Below are 24,316 nucleotides of genomic sequence, written 5' to 3'. Positions count from 1 at the left end.
TGGGGGCAGCCTGGGTCCTTCTGGCCCTGCCATGCCCCAGGAGAGATGAGCTGCCCCAGATGGGCATAAGCACTTGGGGGGTGGCCAGAGCTGAGGATTTGGGGTGGGAACACCCATCCCAGAAGGGGGTGGGGGCTTCCAAGTTCAGCCAAGCCAGGACTGAGTGATGCCCCCTCACCCGCCCAGCCCCAGGGCACAGATTTGGGGGGTCGCCTCCAAGGGAGTGAGCAGAAAAAAATCCCCCCTGTCCCAAGGCCACGTGGGGAAGAGACACACCAACTTCCCTTGCGAATAAAAGCCTGAAAACACTAGATTGGGAAGCATTTGGGTTTGCAAAGCTGCCCCCCTGCAGAGCACCCTGCAGCCCCCCCGCACTCCCCAAGAGGGGACTGTCCCTTCCTGCCAGCTGTGACAGGGAGGGGCCCTGTGCTGGCGGGTTGGGGAGGAAGAGGTTAATTTTCCTTGTGGCTTGGCCTCCCCAGCAGGGCCCAGCTGTGCCGGTAATGAATTCCTCAGCACTGATGGGAAGGAGGGACTGGCCCCCACCCCAGTCAGGGGGGCTCAGGCTATGGGGAAAATGCTGGGCGTATGGGGAGGGGGGCAGGGGGCCAATGCTGGTGGGTTTGGGGACGTACCAGGTGCCTGGGGGATATGCTGGGGTGTCTGGGGACATACACGGAGGCTTGGGAACATGCCACCATCCCTGGGTACCACCAGGCATCTTCCCAGCTCCTGCTTCACTCCACCTCCTACGAGGGCATGGAGGTGGAATGGAGCAGGGCTGGATGTGCCCCTGCTTCCCCATGCCAGGGAAAAACCCCTGGGGCAGGGTCAGGCAGGGCAGGGCTGCCCAGGCACGGGGGGCAGAGCAGAGCGTGCGGCAGGGATGCTGAGGGGAGGAGGTGGTTGGCACCCGGCAGCCCCAGGCACAGCCCCAGGGCCTGACTGTGCCATGGCCACCCCACACCTGGGGCTGGACCTGAGGGACACAGCCGGGGGCACCCCACGGCCACGGCACTGGCACTGTCCCCCCGATATCTGGCACACACAGGCTCTGGCACCCACCCAGCGCCCCAAACGCACTCTCCTCTGGGTGGGGCACACACATCTCACCACGCAATGTGTCCCTTGTCCCCACGGCCACGGGGACATGTGCTGTCCCCCGGGGGACAAAAAGCCCCTCAGACCAGGGGAGCACCCCGGTCCCAGCCCGGGCACAGCAGTGGGACAAAGCAGGGCTGGAGTCCCCAGTCTGAACCCACTGGTGCTGGTGCTGGGCAGGGTCTGTTTGTGATTCATCCCCAGTAATTAAAGTCCCTATTTAATTGCAGCTAGAGGTTTCACAGACCAGGGCTGGCCTGGGGGGCCATGGGGACCCCAAACCCACCCAGGGAACAATGGACTGAGAGGTGCTTCTGGATGGGCCCTGGTGTGCTGAGCTCCAGCTATGCCAGCCCCAGCTCCATCCCTGCTCCTGCCCATTTCTGCTCTTTTCCTTCCCTTTCCTGCCCATTCCTGCTGCTCCTGTGTTCAGAGGGGCTGATCCCACCGTTCTCTGTCCAGCTCCCAACCTGAAATGATGCCACCCTTCCACGTCCCCAGCCAAGGCGCCTTGTCCCCAGCAGTGCCAGTGGCAGGAGTGGGTCAGGAGCCGTGTGGATTTGCCACGTGCTTTTCCACGTGCTGTGCCAGGGTAATCCCTGTGCACCGCTCATGCCAGCAGAGTGTGTCCCCCGTTTTGCTGTGGTTACTGGGACAGCTCCTGGGGACAGGGAGTGGGGCCCGAGACTGCAGGTGCCTGTGTGAAGGGGCTGAGGGGGGACCCCTGTCTTCTCCCCGTCCTTCCGTCCTCCCCCTCTCCCAGCCCCGTGCCCACAGGAGGGCTGAGGGGCTTAAAGGATTTTGCTGCGGGGTGACCACAGGCTGGGCAGGGGAGGGCGATCGATTTTATGTTAATGCTGAGCGGTATTGATCAGGGGTGGAGGGAGGAGTGAGGGTGGGCACAGCCAGCCCGGGATCGCCCTTCACAGAGCTCGGGCAGCTCCCAGCAGGGCCCTCCCTGGGGCCAGCAGCCGTGGGGAGCTGGGGAAGGAGGTCAGGACCCCTCCAAAGGTGCCGCAGGCTTGTTTTTGCTCCACAGCTTGCGCTGGGGGCTGGAAGGGAAAAGCAAAGCTCCGAGCTGGGGGCTGTGCTCTGGCCCCGTCCCCTGGCGGGTGGCTGGTCCCTGCAGCACCGCAGGCAGCACTGCAGCTGCAGCGCTCCAGAGGGGAGAGAGAGCAGCTCAGCAGCACTGCCCGGGCCTGCCCTGCACCCGAGGGTCATTCAGTGCCACCAGGTCCCCCGGGACCTTGTCCCCATCGTGTGGAGGCTGCTCAGCCCGCTCCTGCCCGCACGCCCTGCCCAGCCCGTGGGGCCCGGCTCTGGCTGGGCTCTGGCAGCGGCTCTGGAGCCAGGAGCCCAGCCGGGGGCAGGGCACAGTGTGGGGACGCTGCAGATGGCCGGCGCTGCAGAGCCTGGCACGAGGCAGCCGCAGCACCGCCACCCTCCCCGGGCCCCGAGCCCCGAGCCCCCGGATGCTGCTGGGGACCCTTGTCACCGGCACGGAGCCAATCCCACCCACAGCAGGGCGGGGGTTTGTCCCTGTGCCCCCCGGCCGCAGCTCCCCAGGGGCTGGCAGAACCCGCAGAGTCCTGGGCCGTGGACTGGAGCCATGTCTCCGTGGCAGCAATGGCCAGACAACAGTGGAAAACGGCCAAAAATGTGGGTTTAGACTTGACCAGGCTTGAGCCTGCTGGTCCAGGCCTGCAGGCACTGTCCCCTCAAAGGGGAAACTGAGGCACAGATGGATTTATCTGCAGTCACCCAAGAGCTCAGCACCAGTCACTGTGAGGGGACACCTTTTTCCGTGTAAAAACAACAGATAATTGGGAAGAGCTGTGCACTGACAACAGCAGCATCTGTGACGGTAATCTGTGGGGGAGCAGCAGGATTTGGGGACGGAGGTTTCCTGGGCGTGGGAATGGTCGAGTGACAGAGCAAACACAGGCGATGGGGAGGGGGCCCTGCTCTGCTGGCCACGGGGCTGCTCGGAAATGGTTTTATTGGGACAAATGGGGAATGGTTTTGCTGCTGCTCCAGGGCAACCTGGTGCTGGAATTTGGCGAAGAATTGGGCTTTTCTGCTGCAGTTACCTTCATGGAGACAAAATCTGGCTGGCCACATTGGAGGGGCAGCCCCCCCCGCCAAACCCCAGCAGAGTCTCTGGACTGCGCTCCCCACAGCGGCAAGTCCTGTATCCCAGCGAAGCATCAAACTCCTCTCTGTCCCCTCAGCCCTCTCTCCCCGTGCCCCCAGATCTCCCCACAGCACCCCACTGCCTCCTAACCCCTGCTCCCACCCCGGGGAGCTGGTGGCTTTGGGGTGGCAGCTGCCACCACCCCAGCCCAGCCAGCCGCAGCTGTCGGGGCGATCCCAGGCGGCTCTCCTGGCCCTGCACGGGGGTGGCTTCCCGGGGTGGCGGGGTGGCTGCGGGGACACGGACGGAGCGGGGACAGCGGTGGCGGAGCAGCCGCTAGATGGTAGCGTTAGTCCGCGCCAACGCTGCTGACACAGCACTTGGCTGGGACAGCGCCCCGGGTGACCCGGGTGGCCCCGGACCCGCCTCCGCCGCCCCCCTCCCCAGCGGAAAAGAAATCCCGGCAGGACCGAGCACTCGCGGAGTGTGACACGAGTGGCACGGGCACAGCCCACCCGCCCCAGCGGCCGCTGCCGTGGCTGGAGCCACCTGTGCCCACGGGGACAAGTGGGGGACCCTGCTCCCAAACCCACCGCCTCCACCTCTACCCCAAACTCAGACCCCAAACACACCCCCCAAACCACCACCGGGCACGAGCCCGACGTGAGGGGGATCAAACCCAGGCCTGGGGACAAGCAGGATGACCCGCAGGGCACCCAGTTCAGTGTGGGGGTGCTGGGCACCCACAGGAGCCTGGCAGGGCCAGGTGGGGGTGTCCATCCCACTGGAAAACACTTCGTTTAACTCCTCATCCTCCTCCAGCCCTGCCTGGGGCTCCATGCCAGACTGATATATATATTTTATGATAACTATAGAGATGCACTTCAAACCTGACAAAGGACTTTGACAGTTTTAAGCATCTCTTTGATTAATACATGACCTTTTAATGCTTTGGATTAAATTAATAAATCTTTTACATTCTAACCCATTCTGCTAGCAATGTCATGGGTTTTGCACCACCTCTCTCTCTTCCCTGCCCTGTCCCTCTGTCCCTCTCCCCCCGTCTCTGCACAGGTACAGTAATCCACAGCCTTGCAATATTCATGGGGCACAGAGCCCTGCAAAGCGAGAAGGGAGGGGATACTCCTCGGTGGTTTTTTTTTTTTTTTTGAACCATCCCTAAAAATAGCAAGAAAATTCAAAGCTGACATTCAGGGCGAGGGGACGAGGAAGCCTGCAAAGTTGCTCACTCAGCCACCAGCAATTGCAGCGATCCTGTCTGCGTGTGCAGATTCCTCTGCTGACCGGGCTGGAGCCCAGGCCTCCGCTCTGCTCCGCTTCCAGGAGCAGTGCAGCGCTCTGCTCCGCTTCCAGGAGCAATGCAGCCTGCTCCCATCCTCGTCCAGGCTGTGCAGATCCCACCAGTGCCAACCCAGCCCCGCCAGTCCGGGGCAGGATCGGCACGGAGGGGACGGAGCTGACACCTTTCCAGTTGCAAGGGGTCCCAGCTGGGAGACAGCTCTCGAGCATGACCCCAGCTCACCAGTTCACCCCAGTTTAGCAGTGAAGCTGGAGTCACCGGTGTGTACCTGGAGCTCAGATTCCTTCCTCGCTGCCTGTTGATCCAAAAACGCGCTCAAAACCCCAACGTGGCCTGCACAGGGAGGCAAAGGGCTGCTGGAAAGCCAGGTGCTGTGTCTCTCCCTGCACCCATGTGTTATTCCATTGATGACTCACGTGTTATTAGCAGCCAAGCAATATTCCCAATTCCCTGGAGTTAACCCTTCACTCGTCACTCACAAAACCACCGTGTCATAACAAACATCACCGGTATTATCTACTTTAATTATATTGTATCTACCCAGCTCTGGGAACATTAACAGCGCCGGCGACTTGGTGCTGGGGAGATGCTCCGTGGAGCTGCGAGGAGGGAGATTTTGAGGTGTTCAGGAGTTGGGAGGCAGCTCCCAGCTGTGCCCCACTGTCCCGAGGGGCCTTGCTCACCACCTTTCCTCCTGGCATTCCCTTTGTCGCATGGCCAAGAGGGGACACAAAAAAATTACAGGAGCAGGGTGTTAGCAAACAGCAGGGATATCGCCGTGTCTCATGTAAAGCTTTTGATTAAAAAAAAAAAAAAAAAAAAAAGTTAAAAGTTGGGGGGAGGTGGGGGGGAAGGGAAAAAGGGGGTGATTGGCCCCATGGGTACCCTTGTCTCCCTAGGGGGGTGTGAGGGCACAGGGGTGCTGACTTGGAGACAGTGATGCGCACCCCAGATTGTGGGGAAGGGGCTGCAGGGAGGGGGGTGTGCCCCAAACCCTCCTCCCGAAGGAGGGGGTGCGCAGTGCGGGTGCAACCCGGGAGAGGGCAGCAATGCCCCGCGCATCCCACGGGGACCCGGGGAGTGGGGGCAGCGTGGGGGTTACCCTCCCCCCGGGGTGTCCCCCCCAGAGTATCCCCTCTCTGTAATATCCCCCTCTCCCGAAGCGGCGCTCAGCGGCCGCGCTCCCATCTGCGCCCCTCCCTGCGCGCTTCGCAGCGACTGGGAGGAGAAAAAAGCGGGGGGGGAGGAAGGAGGGGAAAAAAAAGAGGGGGGGAAAGGAAGGACTACAAGGCCCGGCATGCCCCGGCGGTGCTGCACGGCTCCCCGGGGTGCCGGATGCTGACCGTGCCGCTGACAGCGGAGCGGAGCGGAGCCGCGGTCCCCGCCGCGCACGGAGAGAGGAGCGAGGGGCTGGGCGCGCCTGGCCGCCGGCTCTGCTCCCCCCCTTTTATCCCAGCCCCCACAAAGCCGGGAGCGGCAGAAGGCAAGAGAGAGGGAGGAGGTGGTGGTGGAGGAGGAGGAGGAGGAGGAGGAGGAGGGAAGAGGAGGAGGAGGAGGAGGAGGAGGAGGAGGAAGGGGGGAGGCAGCGGCAAGCCAGGGCTCTGCTGCGCTGTGTCTTTCTTTGCTTTCCGCAGGCGGCGAGCGGCGGAGGCGCAGAGGGGAGGTCGGTTCCCCTCCGCCTCCCGCTCCGCTGCCTTTTGTGTGTGTGTGAGAGGCGAAGGGGGGGGGGAGAAAAAAAGAGGAGGAAAAAAAGGGGGAAAAAAAGGTGAAAAAAAGGGGGAGAAAAAAAAAAAAGGAAAAAAAGGGGGAAAAATTAAGCTAAGCGGTAGAGGGGAGAGAAAATCCCGGAAAAAATAAAATAGAGGGGTGGAGGGGGGGAGAGGGAAGGAGGAAAGAGCAGGCAGGGGACGGAGGAGGGGGCGGGCTGGCAGGAGCGGAGTTGCCTGGGGAGAATGTGAGCAGGAGGCGCTGGAAATGCTCTCGTTGAAGGTGGCGAGCGGTGCCGAGGGCTCCGGGACCCCCGCGGCCGGTCAGGACGCAGCCCCGGCGGGCGGCAGGAGCCTCCCCAAGCGGGCGGGCTCCGAGGGGCGCGGAGCGCAGGAGCCGGCGGGTGAGTACCGGGGACCCCCGCCTTTGTGTGGGGCTGGGAGGGGGGGAGGACACGCGGGACACCCCCGTTGGGCAGCGCGGGGGGGGAGGAGGCGGCGTGTCGCGTGCATGTGTCCCCCCCCCGCGCCGTCCCCTCCGCTGAAGTTGCGCGGCGAGTTGGTGCCAAATTGCCGGAGTTTAATGGCACTTGTGGTGGGGAGGGGCGTGCGGGCGCGGGGGGCCGGGGCGAGCCCCCCATTGCGCGGGGGCTGCCGCCGGCGGCGGTTCGGCCGCTCCCCCCGGACACCCCCGGCTCTGCCCCCCGGCTGCGAGCGCTGAGTGACAGCTGTCAGAGCCGGCTCCGGCCGCTAGAAGGCAGAGCCTGTCAGCAGCGCGGGGGGCTGGGGGCTCCCCGAGAGCAGGGGCACCCCCGGGGCACGGCAGCCCACCCCCTTGCCCCGGCAGGCAGGCTCGGGGGAGCGGCGGGCTGCCCCGCAGCGGCACTCCCGGAGGCTGCGGGGCGAGGGGCGTGCGGGGGGCTCCCCCCAGCCCCGCCGGTGAAGTTGCGTGGTCCGTGGCGCGGGGCTCGGCGAGCGGTTGTTACTCCCGTGCCTGTCATCCCCCCTCTGATTTGTTTGTATCGATCAGCTGATTTATTCCCCCCCCCACGTCCCCGCCCCGCGCGGCCCCTCGGTGCTTGCGACAGGGACCACGGGGGACCGCGATGGCTTTGGCGGGGCTGGAGTCACCCCGCAGGGTCACGCTGACGCCAGACCCTCTGTGTTTGATGTCCCCGAGGCCATCAAACAGACGCAGGTGGAGACACCTGAGTCCCCGCTTGTTTATGTGCTGGGGGGACGACGTGGCTGTGCCCACGACCAGGTGGCCTCGTGCCACCAGCCCGTCTGCCCGTGGCTGCCAGGAGAGCCCCCCAAAAGCAGCGGGGCGAGCTCATTGTGTGCCACAGCGCGCGGTGGAGTCACTCCAGATTTATCCTGGCGTGGCAGAGAGCAGCAGCGAACCCCCGGGGTGACGGGCACGGACCCTGCCCCGCTGTCTTCCCCACCCCGGTGCCGGCGTGCTCTGAGTCGGGGGCGCGTGGTCCAAACTGCGGCCCCGTGGTCTGAATCGAGGCCCCCCTCCCAAGCCTCTCCCCCTTTCCTCGCCCCCCCAGGTGTCCCCTTACACTGGCTTCTCCTGCTGGGCTGTGGAATTTGCAGGGGAGGGTGGTGGTGGTGGTGGGGAGCGGGGGGTGGAAGAGGAGGGCGGAGGGGGGGGCTGGAGAAGGGATGGCGCGGCGCCAAATTCCGCTCTGCCATGTCTCTGTAACCTGAATAGGCCAACTCCATCCCCGGTGCGAGTCCCCCGGGGCTCTGCCGCGCTCCGATGCAGTCAGGCGGGAGGTGGCTCTCACCGGGCTGCCGGCCTGTCCCCCCTGTACCCCGCCACCCCCGGCCCGTGCCCGGCCGGACACCGGGAGGCGGCCGGGCCGGCGGTGGAGATGGCTCGGGGAGAGGGGTTGGCACCGTGGCGGTGACGGGGTAGCCAAGGACATCCCCGGAGCGGGGCGGCCGGCAGGGGAGAAGCCATGGAAGCCCGTGGAAGGTTACGGGAAGCCTGGGGGGGCCGGCGCTGCCCTGGCCTCCTTAGAGGAGGCAGCAGAGACCCGGGGCAGGCTATTTCTGCTGAGATCCCGAGGAAAGCTCTGGGAGAATTGTGGGCTTCTATAAATAGTGTGTGTCAGCCGAGTGGAAACAGGGCCTTGAAATGCTCCTGCTATTCTCCCGAGTGCTTGGAACCAGCTCTTGGTAAACAGGGCAGCGGTGGGGAGGGCTGTTTCCTTCTTCCGGGCTCGGTAACAGGAGCGGGAGGGATGTGGGGGGGATTTTTGCCTGGCGATATGGCAGCGTTCCCCCCCTGGGGCCGGCCGGCTGGATGCTGGGCTGTGGCCGGGCTGCCCGGATGCGGGATGGCCCCTGAATGCGTCGCAGATGTGTGTCCTCCCCCACTGCCGTCCCCTCCCCGCCCCACTGCCCGCCAAACTTCGGCGCTGGGATGTGCCGTGTGGTCCGCTCAGGGTCCCTGGGGAGCCGGTGATGCTGGGAGAGGTTTTTGGGATGTGAGGGCTCAGCTGGCCAGGAGATGCTCAGCACACCCCCTCCTCTGGCCGGCACGGGGGTGCATGGGGTCACAGCCCGGTTCCCTCTGTCCCCACCGCGTGTCCATCCGTCCGTCCATCCCGGCTGGAGTTGTTCCCGCTCTGCCTCAGGGCACATGCTGAGCCTTGGCCCCGTGCTGCTGCTGGAGGGCAAGGATTTGATCCCGGGACCTTCCCAGGCATGTCTGGACACCCAGGGTGCTGGGCACCTTGTTCCTCAGGGGGTTCTGCATGCAGTGGGGACATGGTGACATGTTCCCAGGGTGTTTGCTTGGCTCTGGGGCACATCCTGGCAGCCCCTGTGCTGCGGTGAGTGTTCAGCTTCCCACGAGGACCTGGCATCGTGCTCATTTGCCACCACCCCTCGCACCCACACCCCAATATTCACCTTGTGCTGCAGACAGTGGCTCAAAAGCTGCCTTGTTATTATTTTCCTTTAAAATAACACAAAAGGGAAATAACTGGGCTGTGCTTAGCTCCCCACTGGGAGTTTTTAGGGTGATGTACAGTGGGCTGAACAGTGGGAGGGATCCAGCGCACTTCTGGTGGGATTTGGTGTTGGATTCGGAGTTCACCAGGGTGTCACAGGGCTGGGGGGCCCACCCCATCCCTGTGTGCTGCCTGCCCGGGTGCTCAGTGCCGGCACGGCGGAGTGTGCTCATGGCGTGGGTGGGAAGGGGCGAGCGCCAGTCCGGTGGGGTTTTTTTCCTTCTCCATATTTTTTTTTCCTCCTTTTTTCTTTCTTTTTTTTTTTTTTTTTCCCTCCCTCTCTGTGGGTTGAGCGTTGGGGCGACAGACAGGGAAAGTCTGAGCAATGGTCTCCGTGCTGGTGCTGTCTTCAATCACCGCGTCCCAGAATCCCTCGCTCTGGGCCTTCTAGGCACAAGGGCTTACAGCGAAAATCGGCAGCTGCAGCTGCGAGTGAAAGCACAAGAGCCCGGCTGGGTCTTTGGCATCGGCAGGAGAGCAAAAAAAAGCTGGGGGAGGCGAGGAGGGAAGGGAAAAGGCGGGGGGAATTGTGCCCTGTGGTTTTTTTCCAGGCTTGCCACCGAGGGTTGTGTTTCAGAGCATCGGTTCCCGGGCGCGGGAAGAGGCGGGAGGATGGGGGTGCGGAGCGATGCCTCCGGGGAGCTCATTAAAATCTGTCGGCTCCCCCCTTCCTCCGGCCGGGAGAGGCTGTGGAGGGAAGGAGGGAGGGACGTGCTGGGAAGGAACATGCCGGCGCACCGGCTGCCCGGTGGGGACAGTGCCGGCCCGGGCAGGAACGCCGCCCCGGGGCTCGCCTGTCGGAGCACGCCGGCCGTGCCGTGCCGTGCCGTGCCAGCGGGGCCGCGACAGGGGCTGCCCTGTGCCGGGGGCTCCTCGGGCTGACAGAGACCCCCGACGCTGAGCCGGGCTCGGAGGGGCGCTGAGCTGGGCACCGGGCAGGGTGGGTGGGTGTGGGTGTCCGGGGCCGTGCTGGGGTCAGCGGGGTGCAGGCAGCGAGGGGAGCACGAGTGGGAGGTGTCAGCACCTGCATGGGCAGCGTCGGGAGTGCTGGATTGGTGTGCAGGCAGGGATTGGTGTGCAGGCAGGGATTGGTGTGCAGGTAGGGATTGGTGTGCAGGCAGGGATTGGTGTGCAGGTAGGGATTGGTGTGCAGGCAGGGATTGGTGTGCAGGCAGGGTGTGTGGACAGGGTTTGGTGCGGCACTGGCGTGCAGGAAGGGTTTGGTGTGCTGGCAGGGCTTCCTGTGCAGGTAATTCGGTGTACAAGGCAGGGGTGCAGGCAGGGATTGGTGTGCAGGTAGGGATTGGTGTGCAGGCAGGGTGTGTGGACAGGGTTTGGTGCGGCACTGGCGTGCAGGAAGGGTTTGGTGTGCTGGCAGGGCTTCCTGTGCAGGTAATTCGGTGTACAAGGCAGGGGTGCAGGCAGGGATTGGTGTGCATGGGCAGAGTTTAGTTTGCAGGCAGGGTTTGGTATAGAGGCAGGTATTGATGTGCACAGGGAGAGTTTGGTGTGCAGGCAAAGGTTGATGTACAGGGATGAGGCTGCCTTGGAGATCCTGGGTAGATGTTGGTAGGGGGCACACCACCCTGGCAAAAATATGTCCTTCCCCTCCCCAGTGAAGGGGACTGACGGTGTTGGGGATCCCCCTTCCCGTTCCAAATCCCATGACATGCCAGAGGGAGAGCGTTGGTGCAGCCTGGCCTGGCACAATGCGGGGAGACAGAGGAGAGGCAGAATATGGTATTGATCCTCCCAGAGGGAGAGGAAAGCAGTTCTGGCATCCTCCAGCTCCAATGCTCTGCTGTTCCCACTGCTAAACCAGCTCCAGGCAGAGGGAGCACCATGCCATGCCATGCCATGCCATCCCATCCCATCCCACCCCATCCCATCCCATCCTGTCCCATCCCATCCCTCAGCTGCTGCTGCCGCCTCCAGGGCCTCAAGCCCCACGCACACTCTCCCTTCTTCTCTCTTCCCTCTTTCCTCTTCCCTCTTCGCCTCCTGCTGACTTCAGCGCATCGGCTTGGGCTCAGCGCCTGAACATTCCTTGCAAAACCTGGGCCTAAAATATCTGGAGGAGGATGGAGCGCCTTGGGCGAGGGAGATGAGCTCCTCAGCTGCAGGAAAGAGGGAGGCTGCTGGGCTGGAGGCAGCAGGGACGCTCTGCTCCCTGCCAGCTGCCAGCCCCGCTGGCCCCCCGGGAACACGCCAGGAATAAATCTTGCCTGGTGAAGTCGGCGGTTTGGTTTGGTTTGGTTTGGTTTGGTTTGGTTTGGTTTGGTTTTGTTTGGTTTGGTTTGGTTTGGTTTGGTTCGGATGTGCCCAGCAGAAGAAGGGGCACCAGCACCCTGTGGAGCACCTGAGTGGCACAGGGAGTGGGGATGAGGTTGGGAGTGAGGTGACAGAAGGGCAGGGTGGCATGGAGTGTAGTGACAATAAAACAGGGGGACAGGGAGAGGAGGGTCGCAGGGGAACAGGCTGACAGTGAATCGGGGTGGCAGGGAATGGGATGAAGGAGGAGCAGGAGAACAGGGTGCCATGGAGAGGGGTGGCAGGGAACTAGGATGGCAGCGGAGCAGGGTGACAGCGGAGCGGGGTGGCAGAGGAACAGGGTGACAGAGGAGCAAGGTTGCAGTGAAACAGGACGGAAGGGTGACAAGAGAGCAGGGTGGCAGGAGAGTGAGCTGGGTTGGGGTGGCTGAGGAGGGACAATAACTGCTGGGAGGGAGGTGCTACGCGGGAGCTGTGTGAGAACCAGTTTGCGAGGTCCAGATTGGCAGCAGATCCTGAACCAGGAGGAGCTGAGCATCCATACGGCCCCTGCCGAGATCAGACGCGACGACAGCGACTCGGTTTGGGGGAAGAAATTGGAGGCGGGGGAAGCTTTTTTGCTGAAATGAAATTTGAACCCCAAAGTGGGAGGGAAGTGGAGGTGGGGGGCACGGCTCTCTCCACATGGTTATTACTGCTGTTTTCCACCCAGCTGAAAGGAGAATGTAGCTTAATATGGACCCGCGGGGAGGAGAAGCACTCGGGAACGGGGATTTGGCAGGAGGGAGCTGGGAAACAGCGAGAGGAACGTAGAGGTGAGAGTGGCCAGGGCTTTGCCCAGGGAGGAGAGGACGGAGCCGGGCTGGAACAAGGCGCTATTGTTCTTGGCGAGCAGGGGGCCAGCCGCGGCCCCCCCAGACCCGCAGAGCTGGCGCGGATGTGGGGAAGGTTTTTGGGACCGGTTTTTCCCGGCGGATTGCTGGCTGGGGAGTGAGAAGAGCTCACTGTGCTGGGGTGCACCAAAGGGAGCTCACGAAACACCCAGAGAGGCAAAGGGAGACTCCGGCGTTTGAAGGGGAGGTGGTGGCAGGTGAGAGGACAGGGGTGAGTAGGGGGAATTTTGGATCAGTGAGCGGGAGTGGGGGTGGTGGGGCAGGGGCTTGGTGGCCAGAGGATGATGTGGGAATGGGGCAAAACCCGGTGTCCCTCATTCTGCCAGCACAGCAGTTCCTCCTTGATGTTTGTGTGGGGCAGGGGAGGTCAAAACTGAGAGTCTGGGGACCTTGCTGGCCTGGGGACCTCTGTCACCCCATGAGTCACGTCCTGCCATGATCCCCTGTTGGCTGCTGGCACCTCTCCAGTGGTCTCCATCAAGCCCTGCTATCCCATGTCCCCTTGGTCCCTTGCCCTGGCACATCGCCGCCCTCGCGCTTCACCACTGCTGTGGATGTCACCGTGCCACGTTGCCAGAGCCACCGGCCGTCCCCTAGGCCATGACAGTGCTTGGGGACACCCCAGGGTGCCAGTGAGCAGGAATGTGGGGAGCCAGCGAGGCTCATGGGGCTGGAGGAGAGGAGGAGGAGGAGAATGGAGGGATCTGCAGTTCCTTGGGCTCTGGGAGCTGCAGCCAGGGAGGGGGCAACGAGGCAGGGGCCAGGCTCAGGGCAAAGCTGAGCTTACCCTACCCTTTCCTGGGCTCCCATGCCTTGGCCCTCCTCGCCCAGCTGAAAAAGAAACCCCCCTGCAGCACATCCCTGGCATTTGCTCCCCATCCCCCAGTTCCCACCTCTCTGATGCTTCCAAAGCAGCGATGCCCTAAAGGCAGCAGAAGCACCTTCGCGAGTGCACACTAAATATTTGAACACGCTTGGGTGACTCTGGCGCCACTGCTGCTCTCACCCTTCCCCATCCTCTTCCCTGGCCTCTCTGGAACTCCCCAAATTTAGTGGGTACCCCTCCTTTCCTTTAGTGGGTACCCCTCCTTTCCTTTAGTGGGTACTCCTCCTTTCTTTTCAGAGAGGGGTGTGATATTTGCTCAGCAGCTCTGCTCAGAATTATTTGCTCCAGCCGAGGCAGTGCTTGGCATCACCGTGTCACCCCGGGTGTGTGTCATCGCGTGTCCCCCCCTCCCCAGCCCACCCGCTGCCAGCCCCAGCTGCACGTGGTGGTACCACGGCATCCGCGCGACGCCCGCCTCCCCATCCTTCATCCCTCCTCTTCCTCCCAGCCTCAGCACCCTGCAGCCGGGCTGGGCGCCCAGCGGGGCGGGAAGGCGGGGAGCAGTGTTCCCCTCCCCTCCCCGGCATTCCTTGGGAGTGAAACACAAGAGCTGGCAGGGCACTCCTGCTTTCTCTGGCCTCCGCTCCTCCAGTGCCTGAACAAAGCCCTCCTGCCTCTCCCAGGAACCTGGGGTTTGAAACAGGAGAGACGGCTGGTGCTGCGTGGCAATGCCCTCCTCAGGCACATTTTGGGTTCTGTGGTGGGTGGGGGACAGAGGCGGGCACAGTCCCCACGGGGGGCAGCTCTGGACAAGGTACCCCAGGGTACCCACAAGCACTGTGCCTGCCTCAAGAACTGTTGGCATTCTCCCCAACCTGGGTTTTGCGTCCCCACCATCTCGCTGCCATCATATTGCCATGGAAACCGAGCCCTGAAGAGTACCAGTTCAATTCCAGTTTGCCCCCAGTTTGATCGTAGCTTGGCCCCGGCTCTCTTCCCAACCCATCTGTGACAACATGGGTTGGTGTATCCTTCATCCCATGATCCAGGATGATGCATCCCACAGGGAATGTGCGCTCCGTCCCCCTTCCCAATGTCCACCACCCCCCTCCTCACCAAACAAAGCCCCCCCAGCCTCCCCACCACCCCCGGTGAAACAGGCCCCTGTCGGAGCGCAGTCCCCGACAGCGAAGGTTATTTTAATGGATGCATTACTTTAAACGAACCCTCCGCCATCTGTTCCACCCCCTAATTACGCATGCAAAAAAAAGCCCATCTCACAGCCAGCGCAGGAGAAAGTAAAGATATAAGTGATTTAAATGCATGTATCCGCAGCTCCGCCAGCAGCTGGGCTGGGCTGCGCTCCTCAGCTGCCTGGTGAGCTGGGCAACTTGGAGGCAAGAAGGCAAAAGGGACGGTTCTGCTGGATCCGGCCGCGTCAACGCCTCGGGAAGGCGGCCACGGTGCTGGGTGGATGGTGGGTGCAGCAGGCTTTGGAGCACGGTGCTGTCTCCATCCCTCCATCCCTCCCTGCATCCTGCCGTGGCCTCTCCCCATCACCCCCTGAAGGTTAGCTCTGCCCTGGCCTCTCCCCATCACCCCCTGAAGGTTAGCTCTGCCCGCTGGCTGCCAGCTCGGCGTGGCGGCGGAGCCTCAGAGCGCGGGGACACGCCACCGTCCCCAGGCTGCCGCGGTGCACGCAGGGCCCTGGCGCAGAGTGCCCCCAGCTCGGCCGGGCTCCTTGTCCTGAGGAACGGGCAGGGGGTCCCACGGGACTGAGGGCGGGGGTGGGCGGCCTCCGGGTGACACTGGGTGCTGTTCCTCCAGCAACAGAGGCGGATGAGGGGAGGCTGTTCCCCGTGCTGCTTTTCCCAAGCAGCAGCTCTGGTTCTAATGAGCCATCTCGAGATCCAGGGAATCTGGAGCCCTGAATGCTCCCAGAGGATGTTTGACCCTGGGAGTGTCTCCTTTGGGACAGCGGAAGGTGACAGTGGGGTGGGGGGGCTCTGTGAGACCTGCTCAGAGAGGCAGGGCTCATAGGTGATGAAAACCCCTCATTTTTACATCACTCTCCTGCTTTGAGAAGTCCCAGCAGGGACAGGGAGATGACAACAGTTTAGGGGGCTGTGTTACTTCCCCTGTCTGGGGGAAAACGGGGGAACCCTGCATCCAGGGCTGCCCCACTCTGACTCGGTTTCCCCCAGCCCCAGTACAAACCACCCACAGGGACAGCATGGGTGACCGGCATGGCTTTGGTTGACCCCACAGTGACAACGCAGGACCATGACCACCATAGCAGGGCCACCGCCTGGCGCCGGAGCCGACGCGGTGCTGGGTGCCTGTCGTTCCCCCCTCTCCCTCCGTCTCCTTCTCTCCGTGCCTGACTGCAGCAGATGCGCCAGCTCTGCAGGAAGAGGGAATTAAGTTGGGCTGGAGGAATTTTAAAGATTGCTGCAGGCCTGAGGGTCTTAGATCCCCCCGCGGAGATGGGCAGTCATGCAGAATTAATCCTATCGGCAGCCTGGCTCGGCTTCAGCCGGTGCAGAGCTCCGGGAGAGCGCGCGGGAGCGCGGGGGGCGATGCTGGGGGCGGCTGAGAGAGCCCCGGTGCCTCTCGGCGTCGATGGGAAATTAATAATGAAAAATTAAAAGCCCCAATTCAGCCTTTCACCCTCCTCCTTCCTTCTCCCCATCAGCCTGGAGGTGGGACTCGTAGGGGGGGAGGAGGTGGGTGGATTCTGCAAAGCTTAAGGAAAACCTGTTTGCCGTAGCCAACAGAGCCCATGGTGGGAGAAAATGCTGGGGCCACATCCTGCTGCCAGCGCACGGGGCAGCTGGGGCACACCCGTGTGACACGGGGGGCTGGCATGGGGACACCCCTGTGCTGCCATCACCAGCTCAGCCGCAGCTGGGTGCAGAGGCAGGAGCAGGCTGGGGCGACAGCTGGGCTGGGGTGACAGGAGCAGGTTGAGGTGGCACAAGGGAGGTGGTGACAGGAGCAGGCAGGAGGGGCAGTAGGTGGCAGGGGGCACAGGCAGAAGTGGCAGGAGGCAGGTTGGGGTGCTGTGCCAGCACAGGGGACACAGGGACACACCAGACATCCCCACGTGCTGCCCCAGCCGCCGGCAACATGCAAGGGGACACCAGGGTGACATCTGGGTGCCCCGTGGCTCTGCCAGCCCCACGGGCAGCCTTGTCTCTATCGTCCTCGTGGCTGCCGGGGCTGCGGTGCCACCGTGCCAGCGGGCTCGGTGGCTGCGTGACGCGGGGCAGGGTGGCCCGCAAGGGCTCTGCAGCTGCTGCCGAACCCTCTGCTCCTCAGTTTATAAATAATGCAGCGCCGAGGCGCGTTGGCAGTGCCCGCACAGCCTGCAGCCCTGGCGTGGCGGCGGCGCTTTGGGGGCGAGCGGCGGGTGCTGTCACCCCGGCAGGGTGACACCGAGCCGTGTCATCCCGGCCGGGAGGTGCCGAGCCCTGCTTGTCCCCCCTCCCCTTGCACCCAGCCCCGCGTGGCCGGGGTGAGGGGTGGCGGTGGTGGATGCCCACGGTGACCCCACGCGTGGGGACGTCCCCAAGCCTCGCGACAGTGGCGCGGATGGCGACGCGCAGCTTGCAGCGTTGCCATGGCGATGTGCTGGCGCTAACGAACCCGAGTAAACATTAACGAGGGAGAGCCCCACGCGGGAGGCTGCGAGCGTGGGGACCGGGCGTGCTGCGGGGCTGGCGGTGCGGCGGGGACACATCGTCCCGCGTGGGGCCCCCCCGGTGCTCCCCTCTGGGTGCTGGGGGTTAATGGTTAGACTGGGAGCTCTGGGTGCTGGCTGAGGTCCTTGGGGGCAGGATGTCAGTCCCCTTCTCAGTTTAGGGGTGCCCAGAGTGGGAAGGTCCCCACCTTGAGGTTCCAGAGGTGCTGTCGTGCCCCGGCACTGCCGTCCCGCTCTGGCCACGGTCACCCTCTGTGTGCGGCGCCCGTGGGTGCTGGCTGGGACGGGGGATGAGTCCCCGGGTGCCCCTCGGCGCTGTGGGGACCTCGGGGTGTCCCCGGCAGCAGCTGCCGCTGCCGTCGCTGTTGTCACCGTGACTCAACTCCCCGCGTCCCTCCTTTCCCACGGCCACGCCGGCACAGGGACCCGCACCCTGCTTTGGGCGGGGGTCGGGGTGGGGGCACCCCCGCACCAGAGCCCCCACCGTGCCCGAGGTCCCCTCCAACATTTAATGGTGCTGCAGCTCATTAAGCGGAGGTGCAGGTGCCCCCGGTACCTTCATCCTCCCGGAGGGCTCTTAATGAGCGGCTGCTAACGAGCGCCCGCGCTCCCTTCAGCCCCGGAGGAGGCTGATTGGCGAGGGGCACCCGGAGCGAGGCGTGGGCTCCTTCCAGGGCCTTCGAGGGGTCCAGCGACCCCTTTGCCACGCTGCAGGGGTGGCCTTGGCACCGTGCACGAGGATCCCACCTCACCGAAACTGCGCCCGTGTCACATCAGTCACCAGCGTCACTGAAGCTGTCCCCACCTGGGTGTGCCCCGTGCCTCAGTTTCCCCCCTTCACCCCCGCTGGGGGACACAAGGCCTTGGGGATGGGCACCAGTGTTCGCAGACATGCAGAGGTGTGGGGTGAGGCTCCTGTTGGTCTTCCCAGCCCCATTGTTGTCCCCACAGTCACACACCCCACAAAGCCACCCGACCCCGGGAAGGGTGACCTGCTTGGGTCTGTCTGCAGGGGGGACTCCGGGGACTCCGGGGGCTGTGTGGGCCCCGTGCACCCCAAAAACAACCCAGTGGCACTGGTGCCCTGCAGGGCAGTGGGTGCCCAGAGGTCAGCTGGGGAATGCCTGGCTCAGAGGGACTCTTAAGCTTGTGCCCCTCTTTTGGGGGCTGTAGTGGGAAGACCCCATCCTGCAAAGAGCCGTCGACCCACACCAGGGCTTGGTCCCCCAGCTCCCCACCAAAGGGAGCCCTAATCCTCGGTGACACGGTGCCCATCTCCGTGGTGGCTAATTGCAGTGTCCCCAGCTGAGGATTACAGTTTAAAGCAGGAAAGGAGCAGCAGGAGCAGATGAGCTCCTGAGCAACAAAGCTCCTGTTCCCCTGCAAAACGACTTTTATTAGGGGTATAATTAAAAGCTGACAGGAGGCAAAAATCATGGGGATGGTCAGGGTGAGGGACGAAGCCACCTGAAGGTCCCTGTGTCCCCCCAGGTGTCCCACCCGCCAGCTTCCCAGTCTGACCACAGTGCTGCTGGCAGGGCAGGAGGGAGCGAGGTGCTGGGCTGGCAGAGGAAATCCAAACTCAGCCCCTATGAAAGGGGCTTTGTGTGCCCAAGAAGGAGCAGCCCTCTGCCTTCTCCTCCTCCTCCTTCTCCTCCTCCTCCTCCTTCTCTTTCTCCTCCTTCTCCTCCTCCTCCTCCTCCTCCTCTTCTACTGGCCACGGGGCCACTTTCCTGACTGGGGGTGGGCTCAACGTGGGTGCCAGAGGGAAAATGAGGCACAGAGTGGCATGGCAGCCCTGTGGCCTCCTACCGTGCCCAGACTCCTGAGCTTTTCCCCGTTACCCATGGCTGTGGACGAGGCAGTCCCTGGGGATGTGCTGGGGTCCCCCATGGGTGCCCCAGCTGGTGCCATCCCTGCAGAATCCCTGGGATGGGTCCTCTGTACCAGGCCTGGCAAAGGCACTTGCAGTGGAGAAGGAGCTGCAGGGACAGAAACACACCAGGACAGAGGGACATCTTCCCCTGTCCCCTTCATGCCACCTGGATTGCCCTTTTCCAAAACCGCTGCCTGCCTCAGTTTCCCTTTGCCCCCTCATGAGCGCTATGCCTGCCCTCCAGCACGCCAGGACCCCAGATCACCCCGGGGGAGTTCCACCCTCCTTGGTGACCCCAGCTGCCCCCACAGACATGGCTGATGTCCCCTGGGAAGGGAACACTCTGCGGCACCCGGTGTTTGGCACATTTCTGGGTTCGTGCTCACAGGAACATCGCTCCAGTGGCAGTCTGGTGCCGTGGCAGGGAGGAGGGTGGGTGCAGGCAGGGACCCCCAGCCACCAGCTGGGCACCGGCCACCTTGGCCTGGCCCAGCCCCAGCCCCAGCGGGCAGTGGAGGGCTTGTTCTTTGCCTGGACAGGAAGACGAATGAATTCCATTATGGGATCGCGATTTTATTCCACGTGTCAGGGAGCCTGAGATTAACTTGCTCACCGGGCTGTGACAAACCCAGACACCCACGTGCACGCGCTCCAGTGCGGGGCTTCGCACACCGGCCGGGCACGGAGCCGCTGAGACCCTGCCATGCCCAGCCGGGGCACGCAGAGCTCTGCTCACCCACGCTGACTCCAGCAGGGAGCCCCCCGGCACCAGGGGAGGTGGCAAAGACCAGGGCCAGGGGCTGGTGCTGCCACGGGGTTGTCCCGTGTCCTAAAGGTCCTTCAGCCACCTAAGGACTTGTGTCTTGCAAACAGGCGAGGGGCGAAGCATGATCCCAGCACAGCTCTGGGAGGCCATGTGCTGCCAAAAAACAGGCTGGGAGGAAGGAAGGAAGTGGGACATGGGGGCTTGGGGACCTTGACGACAGCTGATGACACTGGGGACTTGACAAGACCAACGGGCTGCTCTTATCTCACCTCAGCCAGGTGCTGCCCGCTTTGGGAGGACATCAGGGCTGTGCAGTTGTGTCGGGGCTGTGCTGGGCCGTGCCGTGCTGTGCCGTGCCGGGGCTGGCTGCTCTCCCCTCATCACCCCCCCTGCGCGGGCACAGGCAGCTGGCTCTGTTTGCTGGAGGCTTTGCACATTCCAGTTCGTGGGTCACTCGCCTTCGAAACCTCTCCGGGGACAGAGGCAGTTGGGAGCTGTAACAAACAACCCAAGGGCTCCAGTGACGCCCGCGCCCGGTGCTGCCTGCCAGCTCTGGGGTGGGGGGGCTTGGGAGAGTCCCCCTGCTCCCCTGGGCTGTTGGAAAGGAGCCCTGGGGTGGTGCTGGGAGGTCCCAGTAGAAGTAACCAGGGAGGAGGGACGTGCTGAGCAGGCTTCCATGCAGGAGGTGGGAGTGATCGCTTTTTGGGGAGTGCAGGAGCAATGCTGTGGTCACTTGTGCACTGGGGACGGGGTACAGAGTGGGGGACTGGCAGGGGGGCACCATCCGTGATTCATATGGGAAGGAGCGGTGGAGTTGGCCAGGCACGGTACGGGCAAGAGGACAACGTGGGCAGCGAGTATGAGGTGGCTGAGGGCTGGTTATGGTGTCCTGGAATGTGGGTTGGAGCCACCCCGAGGAGTTCCTGGGTCCGGTGGGGTGGTGGGAGAGTGGTGGGAGCGCAGCGCGGCTGGGGGAGGCTGGGCGGTGCAGGGAAGGTCAGCCTTGGCCAGATGCAGCCACTCCACCCTCCTCCAGTGCTTTGCACATTAATGCAAATGCACTGGCCTGAGTGGTTCATTAGCAGCATGTGGAATGGAATAATGCATCCGCATCCCATTAGCCTAATGAAAAAAAGGGAGCCGGCACCTGGAACAAAGCTGCCGACTCTTGGCTAGTGCTCTGGCTCGGCCATGCTGGGCCGTGGGGGCCCCCCTCCCTTCCCTCCCTTCCCTCCCTTCCCTCCCTTCCCTCCCTTCCCTCCCTTCCCTCCCTTCCCTCCCTTCCCTCCCCTCCCTCCCTTCCCTCCCTTCCCTCTGCCGCCCAGCCCTCTGAGCATCCCTGCGCCCAGCGCTGCAGAAGGGGACCCCATCCCCAGAGTGTCACCACAGACCCCATCCCCAGAGTGTCACCACAGATCCCATCCCCAGAGTGTCACCACAGACCCCATCCCCAGAGTGTCACCACAGACCCCATCCCCAGAGTGTCACCACAGACCCCATCCCCAGAGTGTCACCACAGATCCCATTCCCAGGATGTCACCACGGCAGGCTGCAGCCCCAGGAGGACTTCAGGGTGGTCCCAGGGTCACCCCTCAGCATCCCAGGGTGGGAGAGGGATCCACGCCAGTAGTGCCACAGAGGCGTTGGCTGGGTGCTGAGATGTCTCCGTGTCCCTGGGGAGTGCAGAGCCTTGGAGGATTCGGGGGCACCCCGGGGTGGGCAGAGCCGGTCGCAGCATCATCCTTCTGCATCCGCAAGTGGGAGGGGGTCCAAGCTGGGAGTGCCGCAGTGGCGCTGGCCGGGTGTCGAGATGTCCCCATGTCCCTGGGGCCGGGAGCGCGGAGCCTGAAGGATTATAGGAAACATTGCCAAACAAACCAGGCTGTGCCGGAACCAATTAGCCTCCAGCAGGCAGAGTTTCAGATGCTGTTATTTCTGCCTCTTCTCTTTTCTCTCCCTCCTTCTGTCTCCCCCTTTCCCCCTCCCCGGCCCTCCCCAGCCCCTCCTGCCCGCCCCCAGCATCCCTGCTCTCGCCATTCCTCTCCGTGTCGGAGCTTGTTTTGGGCACTGGCTCTGGAGTGAGTCATGCCGCGCGTAGGGGATTTTAAAAGCTTTCTGCTGTCGCTGGGAAGCCGGTTTGGGCTGCTCCGACACTGGGGGTGGAGCGCCATGCCTCGCAGACAACCCTCGTCTGGGGAACCCAAAAAAATCCCCCACCCCGATGCCCCGAACCCCTGGGATCCCAGGGCCCCCCTTTGCGGGGTCGGCTCCGTCACCCCAGCCAGCGGCTGAGTCACAGGCGAAACTCTCGAGCCGTTGGAGCTTCCTCCGTGGGCCCCTCTCCGAGGAAGTGGGCTGCCGGCTCTGCCGGGGCTGCCGTGGCTACCGGGGCTGCCGGGGGTACCGGGGCTACCGGGGGTACCGGGGCTGCCGGGGGTACCGGGGCTGCCGGGGCTGCCAGGGGTACCGATGCTACCGGGGCTACCGGGGCTGCCGGGGGTACCGGGGTTACCGGGGTTACCGGGGCTACCGGGGTTACCAGGGCTACCGGGGCTACCGGGGTTACCGGGGTTACCGGGGCTGCCGGGGTTACCGGGGTTACCGGGGTTACCGGGGCTACCGGGGCGCCGGGCCCGGCGGGACGGGTGCCCCGGCCCGGTGGGTGCAGCACGCAGGCGCGGGCGGCCAGCGCTGGAGCTCGAAGCGTGGGAGACTTTTTATTTTCCACCCCCCCTTTTCCCTCCCTCCTTCCCTCCGCTGCCGCCTCCGCCGGCCCTGCTGCCAAATCCGGGGTGGGGGCCCTCCGGCACGACCCTCCCGCCAGTCCGCAGCTGGCCGCGGTCCCCCCCTTCATCCTCCTCCTCCTCCTCCTCCTTGCCTTGAGCTGTGCTGCTGAGGGACTGCAGCTCCCGTGGATCAGGAGGAGATTTAGGTCAAGCGCTCGACTGAGTCGAAACAGCCATCTGTGTGCGGAGGAACCCGGCCACCCAGAGCCCCCGGCGCGGCTGGCCCGGCATCGCCACGGGGTCCCGGCAGCCCCCGGACCCTGCGCCTGGGCACACAGCCTGCCTTTGTCTCCAGCAAGGGAAAAAACCCACCCAGCGAATAAACAGACGGGGGAAGAAATCCCCCTTCCTGCCGATCCGTCACCCCGGGCTGTGCCGTGGGCACCGCCGCGGAGTTTGGCACGGAGCGGCCGCGGCAGCGCTCCAAGGTCGCCCTGACACGCGGGGGAAGGGGAAGGGGAAGGTGTGTGCCGGCGGGAACCGGGCACGGTGCGGAGCCAGGGCCGGAGCCGGGCAGGGAGGTGCGGGCAGGAGGGAGGCCCTGGCCGCCTGCCCGGAGCCCGGACTCCCGGGTTCCTGCAGGAACAGGGTGGAGCGGGAGGAGGATGGGGAGCTGGTGTCATCCCGGCCGCGGCGGGGGGGAGCGGTTCCCTCCCCGGGGGAGCGAGGGGCTCGGCACGAAGCTGCGGCCGCCGTGCCTCAGTTTCCCCGGATGATGAAGCAGAGCAGCCCGGTGGTGGCAGTGCAGCCGGGCGAGGTGCGGACCCCCGGATGCCCCTTGGCACCCCGCGCCGGGGCGGAGGTGACCGCGGCCCCTCCTGCTCTCCACCTGCCAGCTTAGTCTTGCTTTCTCCGTTTCCTTCCGGAGCCTTTTCTCGCCCGCCGGTGTCTGTGCCGCTGCGCCTGTGCGCACGCTGGGCGCGGGGAGAGGAAACGCCGCCTTGGCCGTGGGAGGGCTGGCGGCGGATGGGCCCCCCAGCCCCGGGCGGCTGGGCACACCCCGAGCGTGTGACGAGCCGTGCCCGGGGTCCGGCCGCAGCCCCGCCGGGCTCGGGGATGCTCCCCGGCAGCTCTGCCCGTCCGCTGCCCGGCCCGGCCCCGCCGGGCCCCTCGGGGCTCCAGCGATCCGCCCGCCGTGCCTGGTAAGGAGCTTTGTCCGGCTGCGCAGCCACTTTGCACAGTAATCCCGCCTTGGCCGGGGGATTATGCGTGGGGAGAGCTGGGGGGGCCCGGAGCACCCCCGCAGATGGGGTTTGGGGGTCAAGGTTTCCCTCAGTGCAGCGGGTTCCGGCCAGGAGGGTGCTGGGGACATCCTTGTGCTGGAGTGGGCCACACCGGGAGCACAGCGTTTGTCCCCAGCCACTGGGCAAAGCCGGCAGGAGCTCGGTGCCCCTGCAGAGCCCTGCGTCAAGCCAAGCCAGAGCTGGGGCCGCTGCTTCACACCGGGATGATGTGGAGCATCCCTGCATCCTTCTCCAGCGTCCTTCTGTGCCAGTGTGGCAGCAGCAGGCACGTGCAGGCAGCTGCGAGGCAAGAGCTGCCCGGAGGTGCGGGTCCCATCCTGGGTCCCATCCAGGGTCCCATCCCAGGGTCCCATCCTGGGTCCCTTCCCAGGGTCCCTTCCCAAGGTCCCATCCCAGGGTCCCATCCCAGGGTCCCATCCCAGGGTCCCATCCTGGGTCCCTTCCCAGGGTCCCATCCTGGGTCCCATCCTGGGTCCCTTCCCAAGGTCCCATCCCAGGGTCCCATCCCAGGGTCCCATCCCAGGGTCCCATCCTGGGTCCCATCCCAGGATCCCATCCCAGGGTCCCATCCTGGGTCCCTTCCCAGGGTCCCTTCCCAGGGTCCCATCCCAGGGTCCCATCCCAGCTTCCCCACAGCGCCGCGTCCCCGGGCGGACTCGG

The 24,316-nt window shown here is 64.2% G+C and overlaps 1 protein-coding gene and 1 long non-coding RNA gene across 9 annotated transcripts in view; one reads left to right on the top strand and one right to left on the bottom strand.

Annotated features, from left to right (window-relative positions):
* Window positions 1–5,848: 5,848 nt before the first annotated feature.
* Window positions 5,849–24,316, top strand: part of AHDC1 (AT-hook DNA binding motif containing 1) — a 53,167-nt gene continuing 34,699 nt past the window's right edge. The window contains exons 1-2 of one of the 5 annotated variants that reach the window (XM_072917842.1): window positions 5,849–6,039; window positions 6,546–6,666. Coding sequence is in view for 2 of the 5 variants with exons in the window: in XM_032752638.3 (XP_032608529.3) it covers window positions 12,188–12,377 (190 nt within the window). In the remaining 3 variants the exon portion in view is untranslated. Of the gene's footprint in view, window positions 6,040–6,109; window positions 6,220–6,424; window positions 6,667–12,075; window positions 12,378–24,316 lie in introns of those variants that run through there. The other 4 variants (XM_030290438.4, XM_032752640.3, XM_032752639.3 and 1 more) reach the window with 4 other exon arrangements.
* On the bottom strand, window positions 19,413–23,293 carry LOC115498240 (uncharacterized). Of its 4 annotated transcripts, none has more exons than XR_012051782.1 (4): window positions 22,725–23,293; window positions 20,992–21,471; window positions 19,896–20,120; window positions 19,413–19,794 (listed from the first exon to the last, which is right to left on the bottom strand). It is a non-coding gene; the product is annotated as an uncharacterized lncRNA (long non-coding RNA). The 4 variants fall into 4 exon arrangements; XR_012051781.1 differs by having other exon boundaries at window positions 22,505–23,292; XR_012051780.1 differs by lacking the exon at window positions 22,725–23,293 and having other exon boundaries at window positions 20,992–22,034.

Source organism: Taeniopygia guttata, chromosome 23, assembly GCF_048771995.1.
Source record: "Taeniopygia guttata chromosome 23, bTaeGut7.mat, whole genome shotgun sequence".
NCBI classification, from domain to species: domain Eukaryota; kingdom Metazoa; phylum Chordata; class Aves; order Passeriformes; family Estrildidae; genus Taeniopygia; species Taeniopygia guttata.
This window is presented reverse-complemented; position numbering and strand designations above follow the sequence as displayed.